The 20,803-nt window shown below is 40.4% G+C and overlaps 1 protein-coding gene across 5 annotated transcripts; it reads right to left on the bottom strand.

The window, feature by feature from the left end:
• Positions 1–496: 496 nt before the first annotated feature.
• Positions 497–11,285, bottom strand: ncln (nicalin). 5 transcript variants are annotated; one of them, XM_034882631.1, is made up of 15 exons: positions 10,983–11,285; positions 9,959–10,149; positions 8,432–8,576; positions 8,143–8,237; positions 7,212–7,292; positions 6,852–6,955; positions 6,005–6,093; positions 5,343–5,482; positions 4,638–4,864; positions 3,974–4,061; positions 3,843–3,881; positions 3,413–3,576; positions 3,187–3,240; positions 2,837–2,915; positions 497–1,807 (listed from the first exon to the last, which is right to left on the bottom strand). In XM_034882631.1, the coding sequence occupies exons 1-15, from the start codon at positions 11,155–11,157 to the stop codon at positions 1,745–1,747; spliced, it is 1,734 nt and encodes a 577-aa protein (XP_034738522.1). In that variant the 5' UTR covers positions 11,158–11,285; the 3' UTR covers positions 497–1,744. The 5 variants fall into 5 exon arrangements, with proteins under 5 accessions (XP_034738522.1, XP_034738524.1, XP_034738526.1 ...); XM_034882633.1 differs by having other exon boundaries at positions 3,413–3,573; XM_034882635.1 differs by having other exon boundaries at positions 4,686–4,864.
• Between the last annotated feature and the right edge of the window lie 9,518 nt (positions 11,286–20,803).

Below are 20,803 nucleotides of genomic sequence, written 5' to 3'. Positions count from 1 at the left end.
TCCTGACATTGTTACCATGACGACATGTGGGGGTCACAGGTCATGCAGAAAAACATGGGAAATACAAAATGGTAAATAAACACCGTTCACCCACAACAAGGCAAGACCAGGGCAGAGAGAGGGTCAAGGAGACACTGCAGTATTAGTTTGAAACAAACCAATATCTCATGAAATCTATCTAAGTGTGTTTAAGATATTTGTCCCCATATAATCCAACACCCTTTGCGTTATTGCCTATTTTAAGACATCCAGTGTCCAAGCACTGCAGTGCTGGCTTGACCAAAATCTTAACAGCTTTAAAAATGTCTGACTAAGTCAAATCGCATTGCTGCAGTCCACACGTTTTCTGATAAAAGCAGTAAACGGCGAGTTTTTATCTTGTCATGATGCATTGACTCATACGCTTAACACACGTGCTCTGATTAGACAAACGTGTTCGTTGGACGAGGCCTTTCTTTATCATGGGTCTGAAAATAAGTTAACATCACCAGCATGACTTTTTTTTATATATTAAAAAAGAAGATTTGAGCAGTGAAAATAAGACATCAAGTCACACAGCAACAAACCTCGACTACAGGAAAAAAGTTACACAAAAAGTAAGAAAGACAATTTTAAGGTGGAATCTGCTTTAAATTTCCGTAATCTAGATTCAACAGGGAGAAGGGGCGATATTAAACCATACAATTATTATTTGGCAAAGTTTTTTTTTCTTTTTCTAACAGGTAATCAAATGTTAAATAAATTCACTACTGAGGCAATGGAATCATGATAATCTAAACACTACTTCACATTTCATTTAGGCAACTCGTCTTATCAGTGAACAATATTTATGGAGTCATTTTCACTGCCCATTTAAAAGGATAAATTCAGATTTTCTTTTTATGTCTGTCTCAACAAAATACTCACGTGCCCATGTATGACACTAATTGAAAGAAAAAAGAAAATCTATTACTAAATGTTTTGATGATTGCTTCATCCTTTAAGCCATCAAAACACAAATAACCAATCATGTTTTATATGTTTTGTTGCAATTTTTATATTGTTGTAAATTTTATGGAAATTAAATTTGATGTAATCATCTGGGACTCTGACAACCTGCAATGCTGACATTTTATATTCTAAGCGATCGATCACTCAAAGTGACTAAATGTCTTTATGGAAATGTGAGTACTGTATTTAAGCCGATTGGAAAATGTGAACCTGTCCTTTAGATACCAGGTTGGGTGAACACATCTCTCGACAAAAGAAATTCTGGGCTAAACTGTGAGTGGTCAGTTTCTCCCTGTAGCTGCCTGAGACTTCACATGGCGTCGATTTGGCACAACGATCACTTGTACGGTATACCGAGAGGAGGAATGAGGAGTGGTCGCTAGAACAGAAACATCAGAAATCACTTAATCTTATCTAGATCTCAGCAGTGTGGACGGATGCTAAAATATGTCCGACGCGAGGGATTCTTTTTAAATGATCGACAAGACATCTGTGTTCATGAAGACAGGGAGATTGAAAAATGATTCCTGATTATTCTGGTCTGTGAGACCAAATGGATTAAGTTGGCAGCAGGACAGGATCTGACATCGTAGTTTGTGGTATCAGGGTGGAGTAAATGAAAGGAAGAGATTCTGCTGGTTTGAAACCATCATAAGGACAGAAGCTTGGCCCAGCTTCCGTGTTCTTACTGATTAAAGTGTCTTGATTTGAGGAAAAGGGTGGGGTCGTAAAAAGAAATACAGCGTTGTGCACCTTAATGGATCTTTGCCTTGGGTTGGGTGATTCTACGGACAACACTGTACAGGATTCCGAAGTTCTGTAAGGAACACAAGAAAAAGAGTCAATTTCATGTATCCAGACAAGACCCACCAAAAATCTGCACACTCACAAGCCTTTTTCGCTGCATCAGCGATTGATTTTCAAACTCGTCGCTGAGGCCCTAATTAACAATCATCGTGGGGACAAAAACAAAATCTAACAAAAACCCTTATAAACGTCCCTTACAATAAATAATGCCTGAAAGTGCCTCAGAACACATTAATGTCACCTAATTTAAGTTTCCTTCACTGCATTTTGTGGTTTATTTAATACATTTCCTTTTGTCATTTAAGATCCATAATGATAATTGTATTACAGCGCTCTAAAGAAGGCAATTCATATCCCTGTTTATTTAACAATGCGCTTCTCCCGCCTTTCACATGTTGAGTGAGTTAAAGAAATGTTACTATACCTAGTAACACTACCGTCGTGCCTTTTCTGTAAAAGAATTAAAGTGCAATGCCTGATTTTTTTGTCAACTTAGGAGCGGCGGTAACATGTTCACATAACAAACGATCCCGTTATAAGTTATCATGGCAAACTTGTTAGCAAACGTTTGCTTGTTTACATATTCAACAGTTACGGAGAAACTTCATGATTATCGTGAGTTGTGGTTCTGGCTGCCTGTGAGACCAATATTTACATTAGGTCTGTTTTGATCTCCACCAACTCCTGAAGGAAATTTCCAACTCTTTGGCTGGGAAATGCTCCACTATGTTCTGTTAACTGTGTCTGTCTGCTGTTTGGTGCTAAGCAGGAAGCGGAGAGGGGTTTTATGTTGTTATGTATACAGATGCCTGCTGTGGAAGAAAGCAATGTTATGAGAGCAGAGAGATTGAATTTACAGACCAGACAGTTACACAGACATTAAACTGAAACTATTCAGCTGATATTTGTCTGTAGGTTCATTGCAAGGAATTGTTTCTGCTGTAAAACAGCAAGCTTTAAACATCTAAAACCGACAACACATTTATGTAGTGCATGTCTGAAGGAAGCCACAGACTACTGCATGAACACAGTGACCTACCTGAATAGCAAGATACATCATCCCTAAGTAGGCAGCAATGCAGACTGCCAGCAGCAAGTCAAAAATAGCAGGCTTCACTCTGAGAGGTAGAGAGTGAGTGAGATACAGAGAGATAATTGAAAGAGAAACAGTCAAAAATCATCCTTAACATAATGGGATGGCTGTTTTAATGTTTGCATTTGGTCCATACTGGTAAAAGATAAAAGGCTCAAATACAGTTAACTGAGGACTAATCGAAAGCAGACAATAGCCTCATGACTTTACAGACAGCTGTGAGCTTTTACAAAGCTACAGTAAATCAGCATGAAGTACACTAATGCATCTCAGAAGGGGAGCTCATTACAGCGTACCTGTAAGCATTCATAGTCTGTTTCAGCTGGTCGTAGAATACAAACTCTGGATCCCTGAGGACAAGCAGAGTTCAAAGCTGTCACTTTGACATCATGACAAAACATGAATGTACAATACACATGATATCTATCTGCTGTTTATGGAAATATACAGAAAGTACTTATCGCCGTTGGAAATTTTGAGACGACCAATTTTGGGCATCGAAGCCTCCTTCCTTTTCTTTACCTTTTGTCAGCTTTGACGTAGTGTCTCTTGACATCCTTGAGGTAGTGTCCGAGGTGATACTCCAGAGTGGACACCACGCTGCTGTCTTTGTCCACCAGCTGAGCGGCTCTGGGCTGCGCTGTGAGCCAGTCCACCACTGCTGATAGCTGCTCGTCCTGCACCTGCTGACGCGACAAGAAAAAGACTGCATTACACAGGTGTCCAGTTGGAGTTGCACACAAAATAACCACCAGAGTCTGTGGAGTAATGTAAAAGTTTTGCTTTTCAGATTTAACAAAAAAAAAAAAAAGGTACTAATAGCAATTTCACAAAAAAGTGTCAACACAAATTCTGTCCTGATTAAAACAGTAGAAAATAAGGGACACTTGTTGCTGCTCGCATTTCTTTTAGAGATGTGCTACCACCGAGCCCTCACAGTTTAGTGACTCACCATCTGTTCAGTGAAGATCTGCAGGTCTCCAGGAGCCCCCTGTCCAACACAGTACCCAAACAACAAAAATGTCACATCGCAGGCAGAAAGCAGACGCAGTATAAAACAATTTCCTCCATCTGTGTGTTTACCTTTTCAGTGAGGTTGTATATGACCCTTGCCAGTGCCTCTGCTACCAGCTTGGTGTTCCTGCTGAGTTTCTTTACATCGACGTGAGGCCTGTAAAACAGGAACATAAGTTTGCAGACAGTTAGAAAACGCCCAAGACGTCAGGAGAGAAACCAGAAACCTTCTGCAGCAAGGGAGAGAGGAGAGACCATTACAGACCGTCCATTTTCACAGTTTGGCTGGGATATAGAACGTTTAACAAAAGAAGACGGAACAAATATGAAATCAACAGTGAGGTTAAGCGGGAAACTGTAACAGAAACAATAAATGGTTTACTAACAAACAGAGAGAAGGGGAAATGGATGGCTACAGGAGCGGGATAAGACAAAGGAATGAAAGGTGGAAATGAGGACAAAAGGTGTTTCTGCCACTCTCAGACAGCATCAAATTCTTAAACCCCACACACTCACTCCACATGTGCATAAATACAGTCGTGAATGATGTAAAATTGGCAGTGGTCGTGCCCTCACAACACTCTTTTCATGGAAGTTGTATAAAGGGACTTGATAGCAGAGGTGCAAAGGAATGGGTCTAGAACAACACCTATGACACGAATAAAAATGACTGGCAGCTAGAATGGGATCTCTTTTCTCTCGATGATTCAGAGACTTGCAGTAATGAACCCACCCAGCAGGGGGCTCTCCCGCTCCATGGCGAGAGGAGGGGGACACTGACCGCACGTCCATGATGCTGGAGCGTTGAGCCAGGCGGTGGGAGGGCAGATGGGACAACGTGAAGGCCGGCAGCCGGCGGATCCCGAAGCGCTCGTGCTCCCAGGCCAGCATGTCGTCCGCCAGGTTGATTTTCTTATGGACCATAGAGAACTTGACTTCTGGGAACTGACTCTCAGCCACCTGAGAGGAAATGAGATATATAATTGTACATTTTAGCCTATAATCTATGTGCTGTGGGTTTAGAAAAGTAGAGCAAAACTGAATAAAACTGCTGAATGAAAATACTAGAAGTAGGCTCCAGGCCATAGGTAAAGCAGATTTATGTTTTTTACTTTTAATCAAACAACAATTACACCTCTGTACACATCAGTTGTATTCTTTAACAATAGATTTAGGGTGAAGCAGGTCATGTGCTCTGGTTCAACACATAAAAATGATCAATCAAGAAAGAAGTAGAACTGGTGTTGTGTTACAGAAATATCTAGTGTTAAAGGGGGGTAGTGGCGAGTTTGCACGGCCATTTGCATTTCTATATAGGTCAAGAGATTATTTATACAGACCTATATATTTGCTTCTAAATAAAAGTCAATTTTAACCATTTAATCATTTAAGTGACTCAATGATCAGACTGAGGTGTATCGAGCACTGAGGTTCTTACCATCTCCAGCTCTTTAAGTAGAGAATACTGAGGAGTTCCCTCTTTAGGAGGTTTGGACACATGAAGGTGCAAAGAGTCTCCGTTCCCCAGAGTGTCTAGACACAACACAAAGGCTACGTTGTCCTGCAGCAAACTGGAGTCTACGGAGAAAGGGAGGAAAAGGTATGGACAAAAAGGAGAAGTGAATAATCACATATTAAAATATTTAAAGACGGAGGGTATAAAAAAGGGGGGGGGGGGGGGACCTGCCATGTTCACAGCGGTGCAACAAATATTGTATGTAGAGAGAAAACAAGGACTGGTTCTAACCAACTATAATAGCCTGTTGGGATTTTGTTGTGATCTGCTTCAACAAGAAGCATCAAAATGTAACCGTTTGGTTACTTTATAGTGGTGAATTTTCTCAACCATATGAAATTCCAGTTACAGATGTCGTGCATCTTAATGTATCTATTTATCAGACTGGTTTGGGAATGAATTGTCCTTGAATTGTACTGCATTTTGCATTTAAAAGTAATTAAATTCAAAGAAATGTCTTTATTCAGATTTTGAGTGTTGTTTAAAAATTTAAATCACACTCCCAGAATTGTATATCTAACCAAATCCAGCTGCAGGAATACATACTCCTTTCTGTGAGCAGTAATGCATGAACTCAACAGTACCTGTATGGTCCAGATTGTCCTCCAGCCAACGTTTGGTGCCCTGGTAGTTGAACTTCCCCCCACCAGACACAAAGAACAGCAGGTTGTACCTGAACAAATTTCACAAAAATCACAAAATTAATCAAATCTACGATGACAATCTCCTGGCGGGGAACCTGATGGTGGTGGATATGTGATGATACGATGTATAGACATAGAGAGACTAGAGATAACATTAGGGATTATAATATGAGTCTGTTGTAAATAAATCACAAGGCATACCTTAAAATGACAGACATATCAAGGGAGTGGTGCTGACTTTAACTTACACAGATGACTTAGTCTTCAACAGAACATTTTACAGTAAAGTCCATTCCTCCTTTACTTAACACTCTCTGGAAGAAGTGGATCCTTCCTCTCAGCTATTGTTAAGTACATTTAGACACAAAAATGAGCCTATAGCATATTATTGACCGCTTTAACTGTTTAACACACTACAATGTGGTTCTTATTGCCAGCAGAGTGCACAGATAATGTTCAATATAGTTCTCAAAAAGCATTTTGAGCAAGACACTAACCATAACAAATGGGATAGACAAAGACTTTGTCGTATGTTCAGATGAACCACTGACGTCAGCCATCAATACTACTTCTTATTTTTACACATTTCATCATATATGCAATGTAGAAACTGAGTGTGCAGCATAGAACATCATGGAGGTGTCTGTTTTGATATGAACGAGTAAAATAAACATAATTTGTGCTTTTTATGCAGCTAAAAATCTATATATACTGCTATTTGAAAGTCACGAGACACGAGAAATTATCTATCAACAATTTAAATGTGAGTGCTGTCATCTTTACTCACCCAGCGTGTGTCCTCTTATAGGTGTAAAGTTTCGAGAAGAGACGAGCCAGCTCCAGTAACATGGACACCCCACTGCCGTTTGAGTCTGCTCCGTACGAAAGCCACTGGACAACAACGCGCACGCACTGGTCAGATTACTTTCCTGGCATGCATTCTTTTTACTGACAGTTGTGGTGGATTACAGTATTATTTCCTGAACTACTAATGTATCCAAGTATTTAAAAAAAACACTGTGTCTGACTAATCAACTTGGAGACTAAATGTAACCAAATTCTGCAGATTTCTTCAGCTGCTAAATTCCATGTAAGTTTTTGAAAAAGTCAAGGCTTATATGTTGGAGAAAAGAAGCAGTGAACATACTGGAGCAACACCAAAGGAGTCGTAGTGAGCCACCACAACAATAGTGGGCAGGTCCTCTCCTCCAACTCCAGCCAGACGACCCTGGTGATAAAAACAGATGAGTGATATAAAACGGAAGCAGAAACAGATTATCTAAAGTGCCTAATGTTTAAAGTTTATGGACCAGAGATGCACAGAGGTAAGCTTGTTAGTGAGCCCAACGTGTACGACTGTATATCACTGACACGGACACAGAGAAGTGATTTTAGTATTGTATCGCAATCATTTTCAAATAAATTCAAAAACACAAAGTCCAAGTTAGGAAGAAGTTCCTTCCAAGATTCATCTCAAGTCCATCCTACCACACGCTATGGAAGGGAGGGGTTGGTTCCACTATAATCCATAATTTATGGCTCAAAGAGTGAGATTTCCAGGTAACAGGGTAACACAAAACCTGACCGCTGACTGCAGAAAAGGTAAAACACAAGAATATATTGCTGCTCTGTTCAACACCGTTCAAAGAGGAAGTGACCTCTCCTTACCGATATATTTTTTATTGTGGGAGCAAACCGGGATTGACTAAATTGTTTGTTTTTTTAACCTGGGCTGCAAAAGCATGAGATTCAGCTGACCCGATGGCACCGTGCGTATTAAATGGTCAGGCTGGTAGTGTGCCAGTGCAGAGTTGCAGTGGGTTCAACCTTGTGTCCACAGACCTCAGTCTCCGAATCCCCTGCAAGTTGACTAACACTAAGCTCAGCTGTTTGATTCAAAACTATCTTCAAAGCCATCCAAATTCCTTCATGAACTCTTGTAAAAAGAAGACAGAAATACTGTAGCAACCGATTATTGTAAAGAGAAGAATGGTCACATGCTCTCGCATTGACCATGAATAATCTTTTCCTTGTTAAGGGTGATTGAGGTACAGTTGTCTTCAGATTAAATCTCTCACCTCTAGACTGGTGATGGCCCAGTCACTGATAGCTTTGCTCTGAGCTCCACTGGTGACCATCTGGAAGCCGTTGGCTGTGGCCGTATGCAGCAGCACTGCAGAAGTCAACAGAAAACATCAAATTAAAACTGATCAACTTGCATAGTGCCCATCCTACATTACCATTTCCCAGATCTGTAAAAGATAGGATGACTTTTTTTTATTTATCATAAATGTACCTAAGATGCTGTGTATAATGCGGACAGGTAGACAATTTGATTCCAGCAGCAGGTCAAGTCTAAAAGTCTACCTTCGGCTGCTGATAAGGAGCCCTGTGAGGAGGAGGAGGTCAAGGTTTGGGTGTAGATGGACAGCAGCTCATCATCCTCCATGGCAAAATAGACGGGGACAATGGTCTCAGTGGCCAACATCTCTGGTTCCAGCTCCATGAACTGCTACACAGGATAAACAGCATGTTTAACAAGCAAAGACACCTAGCTCTGTTTGTTAGCATGACATGCTGATGGATTAAAACTAAAACAGGAAATCTGATTAATTACGTAAACCCTGCACGTTCAGTATTGCTAACATTTTGAGAGGAATGTAAGTAACGGGGGAGAGCTACAGCAGAAAACAGGAAAGAAAATGCATTTAAGTGAACTTTTAGTTTCTACAATAATTCACCAAAAACTAATTTTTTTTTATACACAGTACAAATCCAGAGTTTTGTGACAGTCCTCCATACCAGGGGTTCCCAAAACTTTAAGCCCACGACCCCCAAAGTAACGGTGCAAGTGACTTGCAACCCCCCCACTATAAACAAATATAAACATTGCGCGCAACCGCGCACGCACTATGGGCGTGAAAATCAAAAGAGCTGTTCCCTTTTTATTTATTTGCTTGGTTTTATTTTAAACATAACCACTAGTTTTATCTTGAGTTAAAATCATGGCTAACATATGCTATTTCTAATCGTTTTTAAATTTTTGTTTTATTTCTGGAAATCAACTTGCGACCCCCCCCCTCTGGCTCGCTACCCCCCTGTGGGTCCCGACCCCCACTTTGGGAATCACTGCTCCATATAACCCTTTTTTTTTTTTTTTTTTTTTTTTTGAAAGGTTGAGGGGAAAAAATAGTAATAGGCAGACAGTAAATCAATTATGCATTGAGACACTGCTTGCCTATTCATTCTTTCCACTGATAGATATACTTGAGCAAGACACTTACCCCAAACAAATACAATCCAAAACAAATAAGCTTACAGTTGACTATGTGAATAGTAAGCAGAATATAATAAATAAATACAGGATGCTACTTGTGACTTGTTACTATAAATAAAGACTGAACAAAAATGTGTATAACTTTAATGTTTCTTCTTCTTGAGCTGTATTTCTGCAACACCACCCTGTAAACTTGTTTTAGCCACTAACATGGGTCACTGATGCATTATTATGGAATCCCACCTAACTTCTAGGCAAGTCCCCGCCCTACGAAGCAGGCGGATTGTTTGCGGTTAGGCACTGATCTCGAGTCGTCAGGATAGCCGATTGGTCAGGGGATAGCACCTGAACAAATCAGGTTAAGTTACCTAGCATAAGCATGGACGCCTGTAGCATTTGAATGCTATTGAAGGGCGTGTTTTGCCCAGAAGTTGCGTGGGTTCCATAACAACGCGTCACTGATAGCCCTCAGTACCAATGCCATCACTTTATCTTATTCAGAGGTTTCTTTTGGATTTACTTGAACACACAATCAAAGTGGAAACAGTTGAGGTTGAAGGGGGAGAAATGGGATATAGCCCAAGACTTTGTTTTGTGGCATTAAAGTGTGTTTTTACCTGTACTATGTCCTGGGGCATAGCAGACATGTTCTTGGGCAGGATGATGACCACAGCACCTGCCGACTGGCGTAAGGCTTTCTGGTACTCTTCATAGGAGAAGTCTGCCAGCCGCATGATAACACAGCGACGACTTAGTACCTCTGCTTCCACAGTACGAGCCTCCGTATTCAAGATGGCATTCCTGGTACCTGAAGGTAGATGACACACTGATCATAAATTATGATTCAATAACTCCTGTCTTCATGTCAACAGGAAAGTCAAGAATGACTTATGCTGCTATTATAGCACCAGAGACTAGGTTGAATTAAATGGCACTGTATTGACAAACTGATGCTGAGGCTCAAACAGAGTTAATCACACTCTACTCGAGACAGACATAACAGAAGGGCTGAGTTTGGTTGATCTCTTTGTTAAATCTGGTAGCTTTCGTTAATCTTCATCTAAAGACTTAACACAGAAATAGCCATTACGATTAATCGAACTTTTAAAAATGCAAGCTGTTGTAACGTTATCCCTATTGGAATTTCTTTCCCTTGTTTCACTTTGTGGATTGTTATTATTTTGAGATACGAAGTCATTATTTTGAGTTAACGTTACTAAGACATTTAGAGAACGTTTCTCAATATTTTGCGAAACTAAGTCATTTTTTGAGACACTAAGTCATTATTTTAAGGAAGTTTCACATTATGATGACTTACAGGAGCTTTTTCCCCCATCACATTGGCGGAAATGTGCTTTCATAAAATATGATTCTGATTTGATTCTAGGAAAAAACGCTATCGTTAGCATGGTATTTACGTTACGGACTAGCAAAGCTAAGCTACATTAGCAGCTAGCTATAGCTATTGAATGTCATGGATGTAACGTTAACGTATAGATTTTTAAGGTCGCTTAACGTTAACTGGAGGCGTCAACAAGGTTACCTTTAGTTAGCTAGTTGTTGGAGACTGGTCTAGTTGCTGGTCAAGGTAACGTAGTATTTACACGTATTACACTGTGATAAAACAGACAGCTGACTTACCGTAAGGCTGTCCCTGCAGGTCGTACTGCTGCATGCGGTACACCGTGAACTCATGTGCCGCCTCGGCCGGTAGCGGTGACACCAGGATCAACACCGCGGGGATAAAAACAATGAAGGTAAGGGGAAACGAAGATTTAAACATGTTGTCGAACACTTCACTAGCCTCCTCAAACATTGTGGCGATTGTTTAGAGCCCACAGCTAGGGATAAAATAATATGTTCAGCTGTCACCGCTCTCAGCAACTGACAATTGGGGACTCAGTTTAGCTAGCTGGTCAGCTAACAACCGCAACCGGAGCAACTGACAGATAATTCTCATCAGGCAAATAGCTGCAGGATCAGCTACTCTACACTGGGACCAGAAAAAAATGCAACAGTAGTGCCAGTTTTTGAAAATGGAGCAATAAAGTGTTATCTATGTTGAAAAGTACATGTTTTTGTGGAATTTTCATCTAATAATTAAATGTTTCAAACTGAGTTCAATAAGCGGTCCTTCAGGGATCTTATGGGGCAACTATAATAAAAGGGCCCTGCATGTTTAATGACCAATGACACTAGATGGCACTGTACACCAAGGACATAATAATTATGTCTATGCTGTACAGGCCCTGTAATCCTATATGTAATCATATTGCTATACATATACCAGTATATAGTATTCACTGATATTTACTATTTAATATAGGACCTTAGTTAAAAGTTTTAGCTGATTTTATCATTTTAATTTTGATCATGTGAATCTAATTTCATCAGAGGTGCATCCATCAAATAAGTCCTGTATTGTTTCACACAACAATAAAGCACTTTTCTAAGCAAAGACATGTCCGTAACCAGGATATTAGAAGTATATTATGCAATGTTTTTGTTATCTTATTAAACATATGTAAATGGAATTTTTAACCAATGCTTTTCATCTGCACCAAAGAAAAGTGTTCTGCTGTCCAGTTCTCTTTCTTGCTGAGGTTATCAACCAAAGGACCTTACATTGAACTCCACAGGCCTATAGCTTTAGATTTAAATTGATCATTACACCTGATTTCCATCCAGTTACACATAGTAACAGTTTCTTTGGCCACTCATGTTCTACCCAGAGGACATGGACATGACCCTACGGCTCCCAATGGTACTTACAGGTACAGCAGGTAATATCAGTAAGTCCAAGACATTCGCCTGTCTGTTGTTTTTTTAACTGGATTTGATAGTATAGTCTGTTGACCTAAGCTTTGATTTTGTGATGGTGTGAAAGACACAAATTCATTCTTTTAGTTACTACTTTTTATTGCCACTGTACAAAAAACATTTATTTAAAACAAGAGAAAAAACACTTTGTACCAGATTGTACTTTAGACTCTTTTCTATCTCTGTGTCTGCATTATTTTTTTCTGCTATATGTCTTGACATGTGTCAAGGATGTTTTTAAAAAGAAAAATATATTTAAATATTGATGTACTATATACAACCCCCTTTCTTTCGCCTCTGTAATAATGCAATATTTTTGATGACTCATCTTGCACTTGGCACATAGATAAACGCATCCATTCAAATTAATTCATTTCACTGTGACTTTAAGGGAAACGTAACAGGGTTATAAAAAGAAACTGAAAATTTGGCCTGGTCATGGGACTCAAGTTTTTTATCATATAAAAACAGTAATAAAACTTAAAGTCCAGTTAGGAGGAGCTGAAAATCCTATTCTCTCTTCTCCCTGTCTCTCCCTCCTGAGGCTGCTCTGCTAAGTGGCAGATTAATGCTGATATGATGTCCTGCCATCCCACTTAATGGACCTTGGCGTCATTATTTCCTCTTGTATGAGTAATAAATGCCCAAGCTGGTGAGAGAGGGCAAGCAGCAAACAAAGCACAAAACCAATTTGGCATGGACGTTGAAATTCATTGTAATGATTTCACATTATTGAGAAATTATCATTTGGAGATCCGCTCACATGACCCACCATCTGGCCGAAGAAAAACATACTGCTCAACATAAAGATAACAGTAAGAACAATTGTTTCAAGAAAGAAATAACGTTCTTGTGTGGATGGTGGTGTGAGTCACATGAATTTATGTCCTCAAATTTCATAACATCAGGATCATCCAACATAGCGGCTCAGCAAAAATGCATGAGGTCACATTTTTCACTTGATGCCGCTCCATTATTTTTCCCAAACATGACTGTGTGCACACAACAGTGAAGACTCAAGGGCGCGCACAAACACACACACACACACACACACACACACACACACACACACAATGCATGAGCTGTTCAGTGTCCTCATTTCTTTCCAGTGCTCCTGGGAATGTCCTGAATCAGACCAGCCTTTGGTCCCAACCCCCGGCCACAGAAAAACACTTTCTCTGTGCGACCACACAAAAGGTGCAGTCAGTGTGTGTGTGGGTAAGTACCGTGGATTAACGAGAGATTAGCTACCTAGCAGTAAGTACAACATTTCTGTGTAGCATGCCTATGTAAGTAGCCCCCCCTCAGTTTTTTACCCCTTCCCATTCTCAGAGGATACTGTCGTTCTCTCACCACACTGGAAGGTTGCAGACAGTGGCCACACTGAAGTGTTCAAACCACTCAACAACAAAGTCAGAATCACAGAATGCCAAAGATATGTAAGAGGGAGTGATTTCTAGCATGAAGTTTCCTCATAGACACCACTATTAGTACACAGTGTTGGTCTTTCTAAAACCAAGACCTATAAAGCAGGTCTTCTGAGTCAGCCCCTCCCTAAAACATAACACACTATAATCCCCTTGTCAATAAGCAGAAGGTTTAAAAAACAACAAGGTCCTCCTTGATGGAAAGATCTGTGAATGAGGGAGGCCTCAATGACATGAAGAGTGGTCAGAGGACACACTATCTGAATATTCCTGAAGTATAACTTCAAACTACGTCAACCTTTTTGAGTAAGTTAGTTATATGTACACTAAAATTGGATCCTGGCCCCATTACATAGAGTGCATTGCTATTTCAAGAGAAAATCCGGTAATGCTGTTCTCCCGACCCGCCCAAAATATCAGTGAGAAATCTATATGACACTGGGCCTGGTACACCACGTCCCCGAATGATAAGGTTATGTTACGTTCACCCCCAAGTCACTGCAACCCAAAAACAAAGCAATAAAAGCAGAAAAGGGTGTATACTCACTGCCTTTATAATCTCTACAATCTCTTCAGTTTCTTTAGGGTGTTAACAACTTTGACAAAAATATCCTGATTGATTGATTGAAACAAAGCCCTGGTTGATTATTAATGAGCAGAATTAGGGTCAGTGGTGAGAAAAGTAATTAGATCCTTTATTTACATACATATATATATATATATATATATATATATATATATATATATATATATGTATATAAAGTCTTAATCCGTAAAGTGACTAGTAACATCAACTGCCAAATATAACGAAGTGCATAATACAGTATTTCTTTTTTAAAATAAAAAGTAACATAAAATGGAAATGCTCAAGTAAAGTACAAACACATGAAAATTGAACTTGAGAACAGTGTTCGAGTAAATGTACCTATCATATTGACCGGCTGGGTGAATATGATGATTACTATTGGACACCTGGTCAATGCAGGAAAACCGAACATAAACTACTAATTAATAAATAACAAACTATTAATTTAATAAAAGCAAAATGCAAGATACAAAAATGTGAATTTGTAAGTTCTTAAATTACACTGAAACTGTAATATTCAGTGTGTGGGTTTGAGCTGTGGTCGTTTTCAACTCTCAACATGACCTGGTAATAATGGATCTGAGTTGAAGGCTGCCTCTCAACACAATATATGATCACCCTTTTCTGTTCCTCTCCTGCTGGTTCACAGCTGATTTGTGGCCATAGGCCTTGTGGAGGCAATATTGCCCTGGCTTCTTTACGTACCAGGGAATTGATTTACCAATCGTTTTCATTAAGGCCAGTGGACATAAGACAAAGAAAAAGGGAGATCATAGTGTATGACAGCTGAGTTGCAGCCACTGAGACCACGAGCCTATTTGGTTGCGCAGGGCAACAGTCAGATAATGGATGACGAGGCCTCTTGGAGCCAGCCGTTCCATTAGGTTTTGTTAATGCGGTCAGAGGAGGTTGGCATGGCTCATCCGCCTTCGCATCCACTTTAAGAGATGCTCACTCACACTGGCGAGTGGATTCAACCCATCTCTCTCTCTCTGTTTTGCTCTCTCCATTGTCTTACTGTTGACTTCCTTTTGTGTCTTATAATATATCCTTGTGTTTGGTACTTTCTTTCTTTTTCTCTTTCTCCCACTCATTCTGTCTTTACTCCTCTTCTCCATGACTCTTGGGAGGGTTTGAGTGGATCCATTCTGTGTTGCTGCCTTAGATTAGCTGGTGGTTTTCTGACAGGATCATCATAGTCCTTGCACAAGAGTAAAAGGGTACATACTGTATTGTCTCTGAATTACTGCACCTTGGGATTTGCGGGGAATTCACACATTTGCAATACAAGATTTATGGAAGCTTATTTTTGAATCTGTGTGCTTCTCTAATGCTGTAAAAACATTCACTGCAGCATGTGTGGCAAATTGGGAACTCTAGGCTTGTGAAAGAGGAACATGTGTGACCCCACAGTGTGAACTGTACATAGTGGCCGGAACACAGAGAAAATCATGAATGAAGGCTTGTGTGTGTGTGTGTGTGTGTGTGTGTGTGTGTGTGTGTGTGTGTGTGTGTGTGTGTGTGTGTGTGTGTGTGTGTGTGTGTGTGTGTGTGTGTGTGTGTGTGTGTGTGTGTGTGTGTGTGTGTGTGTATGTGTGTGTGTGATTGTGAATTACTTCCTAGATAATGCTGGGAATGTAAGCAGTATGATGGTAGAGGATCTTGTCCAATGCATTGTCTCTTCCTGTCTTTCTGTACAGCTGGATTACCAACCTTGCAAAGTGGTTGCCCCCATAGAGACTTAGTACCAGATTCACTGCATGTCAATTGGTCTTTGGTAGTTTGATTAAATGCCATTTTTTTGTTGCACCACTAAAGTACAACATGTAGGGAAGAAGATCCTGCAATATTAGCTGAATTACATGTTTTGTGGTGGGGACCTGGGTCGAAATGTAGTTTTTAGAGCTTTATTATTTCAATTTATATTGTCTTCCTATCTATCTATGATAGTCAAGTTTAACAATCTTTACAGTCACATTTAGCCAAGCAAATGTTATCATGCAAGGTTTTCTGGGTGAATAAACAAAGGCGGACGGTGCATGTTTATGATGCAAGTTTTCTGCGCTGTGTTTACCTCTTTACATTGGTCACAATTTATTCTAAAAGTTTCCTCCAACAGTGATGTGTACACTTTGTGTCACCACTGCCTCGGACCTGCCCCTCATTGTTCTTTCACTGCCTCACGTCGTTGCATCCCCACCAAGCGACCCTGATTTCGCCCAGACCGAGTAGGCCTTGCGTTCCTCGGATGTACCTCCCTGTCATGTTTTCATCCGACAGGCTGGTGCATCACAATGGATGCTTGTGCCCGACGAGCTCTTTCTGACCTTGTCTCTCACCCAGCCCCCCCCCCCCCCCATGCACACACACCAGCTGAGCGGGAGGCTGTCTCTTTGCCAGCCTAATAAATACAAAAACAAATTGCAGCAGGTTAGAAGTATGCAGCGTGGGCCAGAGCTGTTAATGTAATGAACTTGGCTTCATGGAAATACGAGGCAATTTAACTCCCACGGTGCCTCCCTCTGGCCCAGACAGACAGACTGAAGGGGAGGTGTTAGAGACCCTGGAGTGGGAGAGTGAAACAGAGAGAGCAGGGAGCTAAATGAGAGAGAGGGAGAGAGAAATGGGGGGTTGACAGAGAGAATGGAGCCATTTAGCTGGACCACAGGAGTAGGAAGTGTGCTGACTGTGATTGAGCTTAAACACCAATCAGCCATGAGGCCGCCTCGTTCCGGAGGTCACCTCAAGCCTACGGGAGCATTGTCCGACCATCGCTCACTCTCCTGCTGTTTGTTTAAGTTGTTTTGATTGGCCTGATTGCTGACTGATTGCCAGCCAGGTTGAAGTTGTTCAGGTGGCGAGAGTGTAACAGGAATCAAGGCGAGTGTTCCGTGTGTTCACGTATTTGAATCTTAATGTCTAATTACACATTAGTATAACAGTAGGCTGTTGCTTGATGTCACGTCTTCTTTCTTCTGTTGAAAGAAGCTGGTTTATAGAAGTTTACAAAAAAGTAAATAACCCTTATCTATCATTACCTTCTGCATTTACAGTTTGAACATATAATAAGGTTAAAAGGAGGTGGGGGCAAAAAAGCTTGTAGCATTTTACAGTTGAAACTATTACAAATTGAACAGTTCTGTTACCACTGGAAGAATTTGTTTGACATTTTTGAAAAGACACTCATTTGCTGTCTTGCTTCTTATTGATCAATGTTGGAGCCAAAGCTTAGCATAAAGATTGGAAACGGGGAAACAGCTAGCCTGGTTCTGTCCAAAGGTGACAAAATCTGGCTGAGAGACATATAGCAAAACTCCAGGAAGTCTCTGCGCAAGACCAAGAAATAGTCTGACACACAAAAACCACACGTTTATCCTGTCTATATACAGACTAATGATTGTAATCTAACTTTCATCTTTCTACAAAAATGAGTATTGACTTGACTAATAAAAACATTATGAAACTTAGAAATAGTCACACACTTACATTTTGGTACAGATTAAACAGATGAGATGCAACATGCTAAATTTGTATTTTTTATTTATGGATTATTATTGGAAAGAGCCAGGTCAGCTGTTTTACCTGTTTCCAGTCTTTGTGATAAGCTAAGCTAACTAGTTCCTAGCTCCAGCTTTATATTAATCGATACCAGCAAAAATGCAAATGTCAAACTATTATAGCTGGTTTTTGACTAACAGTGAGCACAACCAGAGGAAAGGAAGACTCTTCACTTCCACGGGCCTCGGATCTACCCAGCAGAACTCAAATTGAGAGCCGGAATCAAACATGAGTTGCTGATCTGCTTCAATCAGAGAGGCCTGATCCCCGGGCTTTTGCCACATCTGGTTTGTAATTGGCCGTGCTGCTGTAAGGATAATGCAGAGGGTTAAACAGACTGTGGAGGCTTTCTCCTATCCAGTCTGCTGGTGGAGGTTTACAAGGAAAGTCCAATATTTGCCAGCAACCCGTCACACCATGGTTATTACAGCATGGTATCTGCCTCCGGTGCCACACTGCCTGAGTTGTTCTATATTGTTCTCTCTTGTAGATTCATTGTTTGTTAGGCATATCAACATCGACTGGTGTTTGCCAGATGCACAAAAGTGAAGGAGGAAGGAATAGGTAGGGGGCATGATTCTAGTAAACCTGCAGGAAGTAATCTGGACAGGAGCTTGCAGGCGAGAGGGAATGGTTTCCGTCTGCTTCTAGTTTGGCTCGCACTGAGATTTGTGTGAAATGAGAATTTCTCGCCCCACGGCTGACTCTGTTTCTCTCTCTCTCTGGACATCTTAGTACTGACCCACAGCTTATTGATCTTGCTGCTCATACAATATCAGCGTGGGGCGTTAACCTGATCTCTCCTCACAAACACAAAACATCTGTGCTGCTGACTCTCATAAAGCCAACTGACCACCTCAGTGAGAAACTGTATTCACGATAGCAGAGAGGCTCTTTTGGTTTGAATGAGCTCAAAATCTGCTGGCTTTGAAGCTACCGGGAAGCTCATCTCTAACTCAGCACAGATAACACTCAGGTCTTAACCACAAACTCAGAGTACTCTGCTTGCTGCACACAGGAAATGAAGAAAATGTGATGAAATTAGTAAGGAAAGCAAAGAGTGTGAAGTTCAAACAGTGAAACCAGAGCTGATCTGGTATGTGAATGAAGTTCTTGCCAGTTGTATGATGACCCATTTTATATGTAAAGTGTTAACACTACCTTGTCATAACTAAAATTGTTTTTATTCAGGAACACTGTAACATGAACTGATTTGTTTTATTCAAAACCACCCTGTCTCTTTTTTCTTATACTTTTTAAAACATCACCAGAATCACAACTGAAAGACAAGAAGAATAAGACATTAAGAAAAGATCGCTCTGTACACAGATTTAATGATAAGGAAAAAGCTGCCCGTCACTCGACATTCATTGAGGCAAATGTTTCTCAATATTTCTATCTTAAAATGTAATGACTTAAAAAAGAGCGTACATATTGGAAATGCCATACACAGTTGTAATGTCCAAGGTCCAAATACATAGGAAATTCCACAAATACAAAAACAAAAGAAATATAAAAACTAATGATGAATCGATACAGAAAGCAGTTGGAAAATCAAAATATAATACTTAGTATCGGAATTATTAAAAAGGGCAGGAAATAATGCACAAATTAACAGCTTTAACCCTCAAACACATCAGTATACTCCATCTTTTGTGAAGCTTATTACAAAATCCACATTTAAACTCATGTATTCTCACAATGACATTAAAAATACAATATTACTACACAATGTGATAGGAGCTCCTATGTAATAAAATCCCACTGTGCGAATAATCATCTTGAATCAGGAAATAGGAGCTATGTACTTTAAACCAATGCAGGGCGATGGTGATGCTTCTTTCTCCTTATGGCTGAATCCCAGATGAGGAAGTTTTGAGGACGTGACAGGAGCCAATTCATCATCCCTCACAGGTCATCCATCACCAACGGCAACACTGAGCAGGACAGCCCAGGAGCGTTTGGGGAGCACTCTGCTCTGAGCGCCCAACTGGGTGCTCAGTTCAGCATGTGCTTCAGAGAGCTTCCTGTATAAGAGCAGTAATTAGTTCAGCCTGTGCGATGTCCATGTGTTGAGGTGATAGATCGGTATTACAGGATATCTATTAATGCCATCACACCTGCAGAAAGACCCACTGCAGTATGAACTCAGGGTGTAAGAACTGAATTGTAGAGTTATAGGACTGAGATTAATGGAATAGTGATTCCGTTTCACTGATATCTAACTTTTGATCTAATGAGATGAAAAGTGAAAGATGTTGGAGGAGGCATCTGGTGAGAAGCAAGAGTAATGCTTTATGTTTTTCTTTTTTTTTTTAATCATTGGACAGTATAGCAGCCGAGCAATGGAATTATTTAGTATTGCTTGGTCATAATATTTGTACTTTGATACTACTTGTTAAATTAAATAATATTAAATAAACCAATGGATTGAACAAATGATGATGCTGGATGAAACATTAAGGGATCCCAAAAGTTACAATTCATCCTCAGGAAGACTTTGAATCTTTACCAAATTTAATTTCAAAGCAAACCGTCCAACAGCCGCTTCCCTCAAATACACAAACATCAACCTCTTTGGTAGCACTTTTAGGACAGTTGTTGCTGGGCTTCATCCTCTAGAGAACATCAATGGCAATACATCAAATAGTTGTTATTTCAGATTGGACCAAAGTGACTGACAGACCATCATTGCCATCCCTGGAGCCATGTCACTAGCAAGGCTAAAATATCAGGTGTGTAAATATATATTTATGTGTAATATACATATGTGCATGTGTTTTGCATCTTTATTGTCTTTATGCATCTTTATTGTGTAGATGTGTTTATTGTATACATATGTGCCCAGTCGTACTGCCTTGCCACCTGTCTGGCCGTGCGCCGCGTCCCTTCCTTTGATGCAGGGCGGTGGTGTGTCATCCAGATGTGGCTGCAGAGGTTTGAAGAGTTCAGTTAGTCCCTGGGGATTTTCCCCCTGAGCCCCACGCACAGGCAGGGCCGCTGGGAAGAGTCATTACAGCTGACACGTGTGTGTCTTTTCTTGCCTTCCTCTACCTATCCTACCCTTCATT

Source organism: Etheostoma cragini, chromosome 9, assembly GCF_013103735.1.
Source record: "Etheostoma cragini isolate CJK2018 chromosome 9, CSU_Ecrag_1.0, whole genome shotgun sequence".
In the NCBI taxonomy this organism is placed as follows: Eukaryota; Metazoa; Chordata; class Actinopteri; order Perciformes; family Percidae; genus Etheostoma; species Etheostoma cragini.
This window is presented reverse-complemented; position numbering and strand designations above follow the sequence as displayed.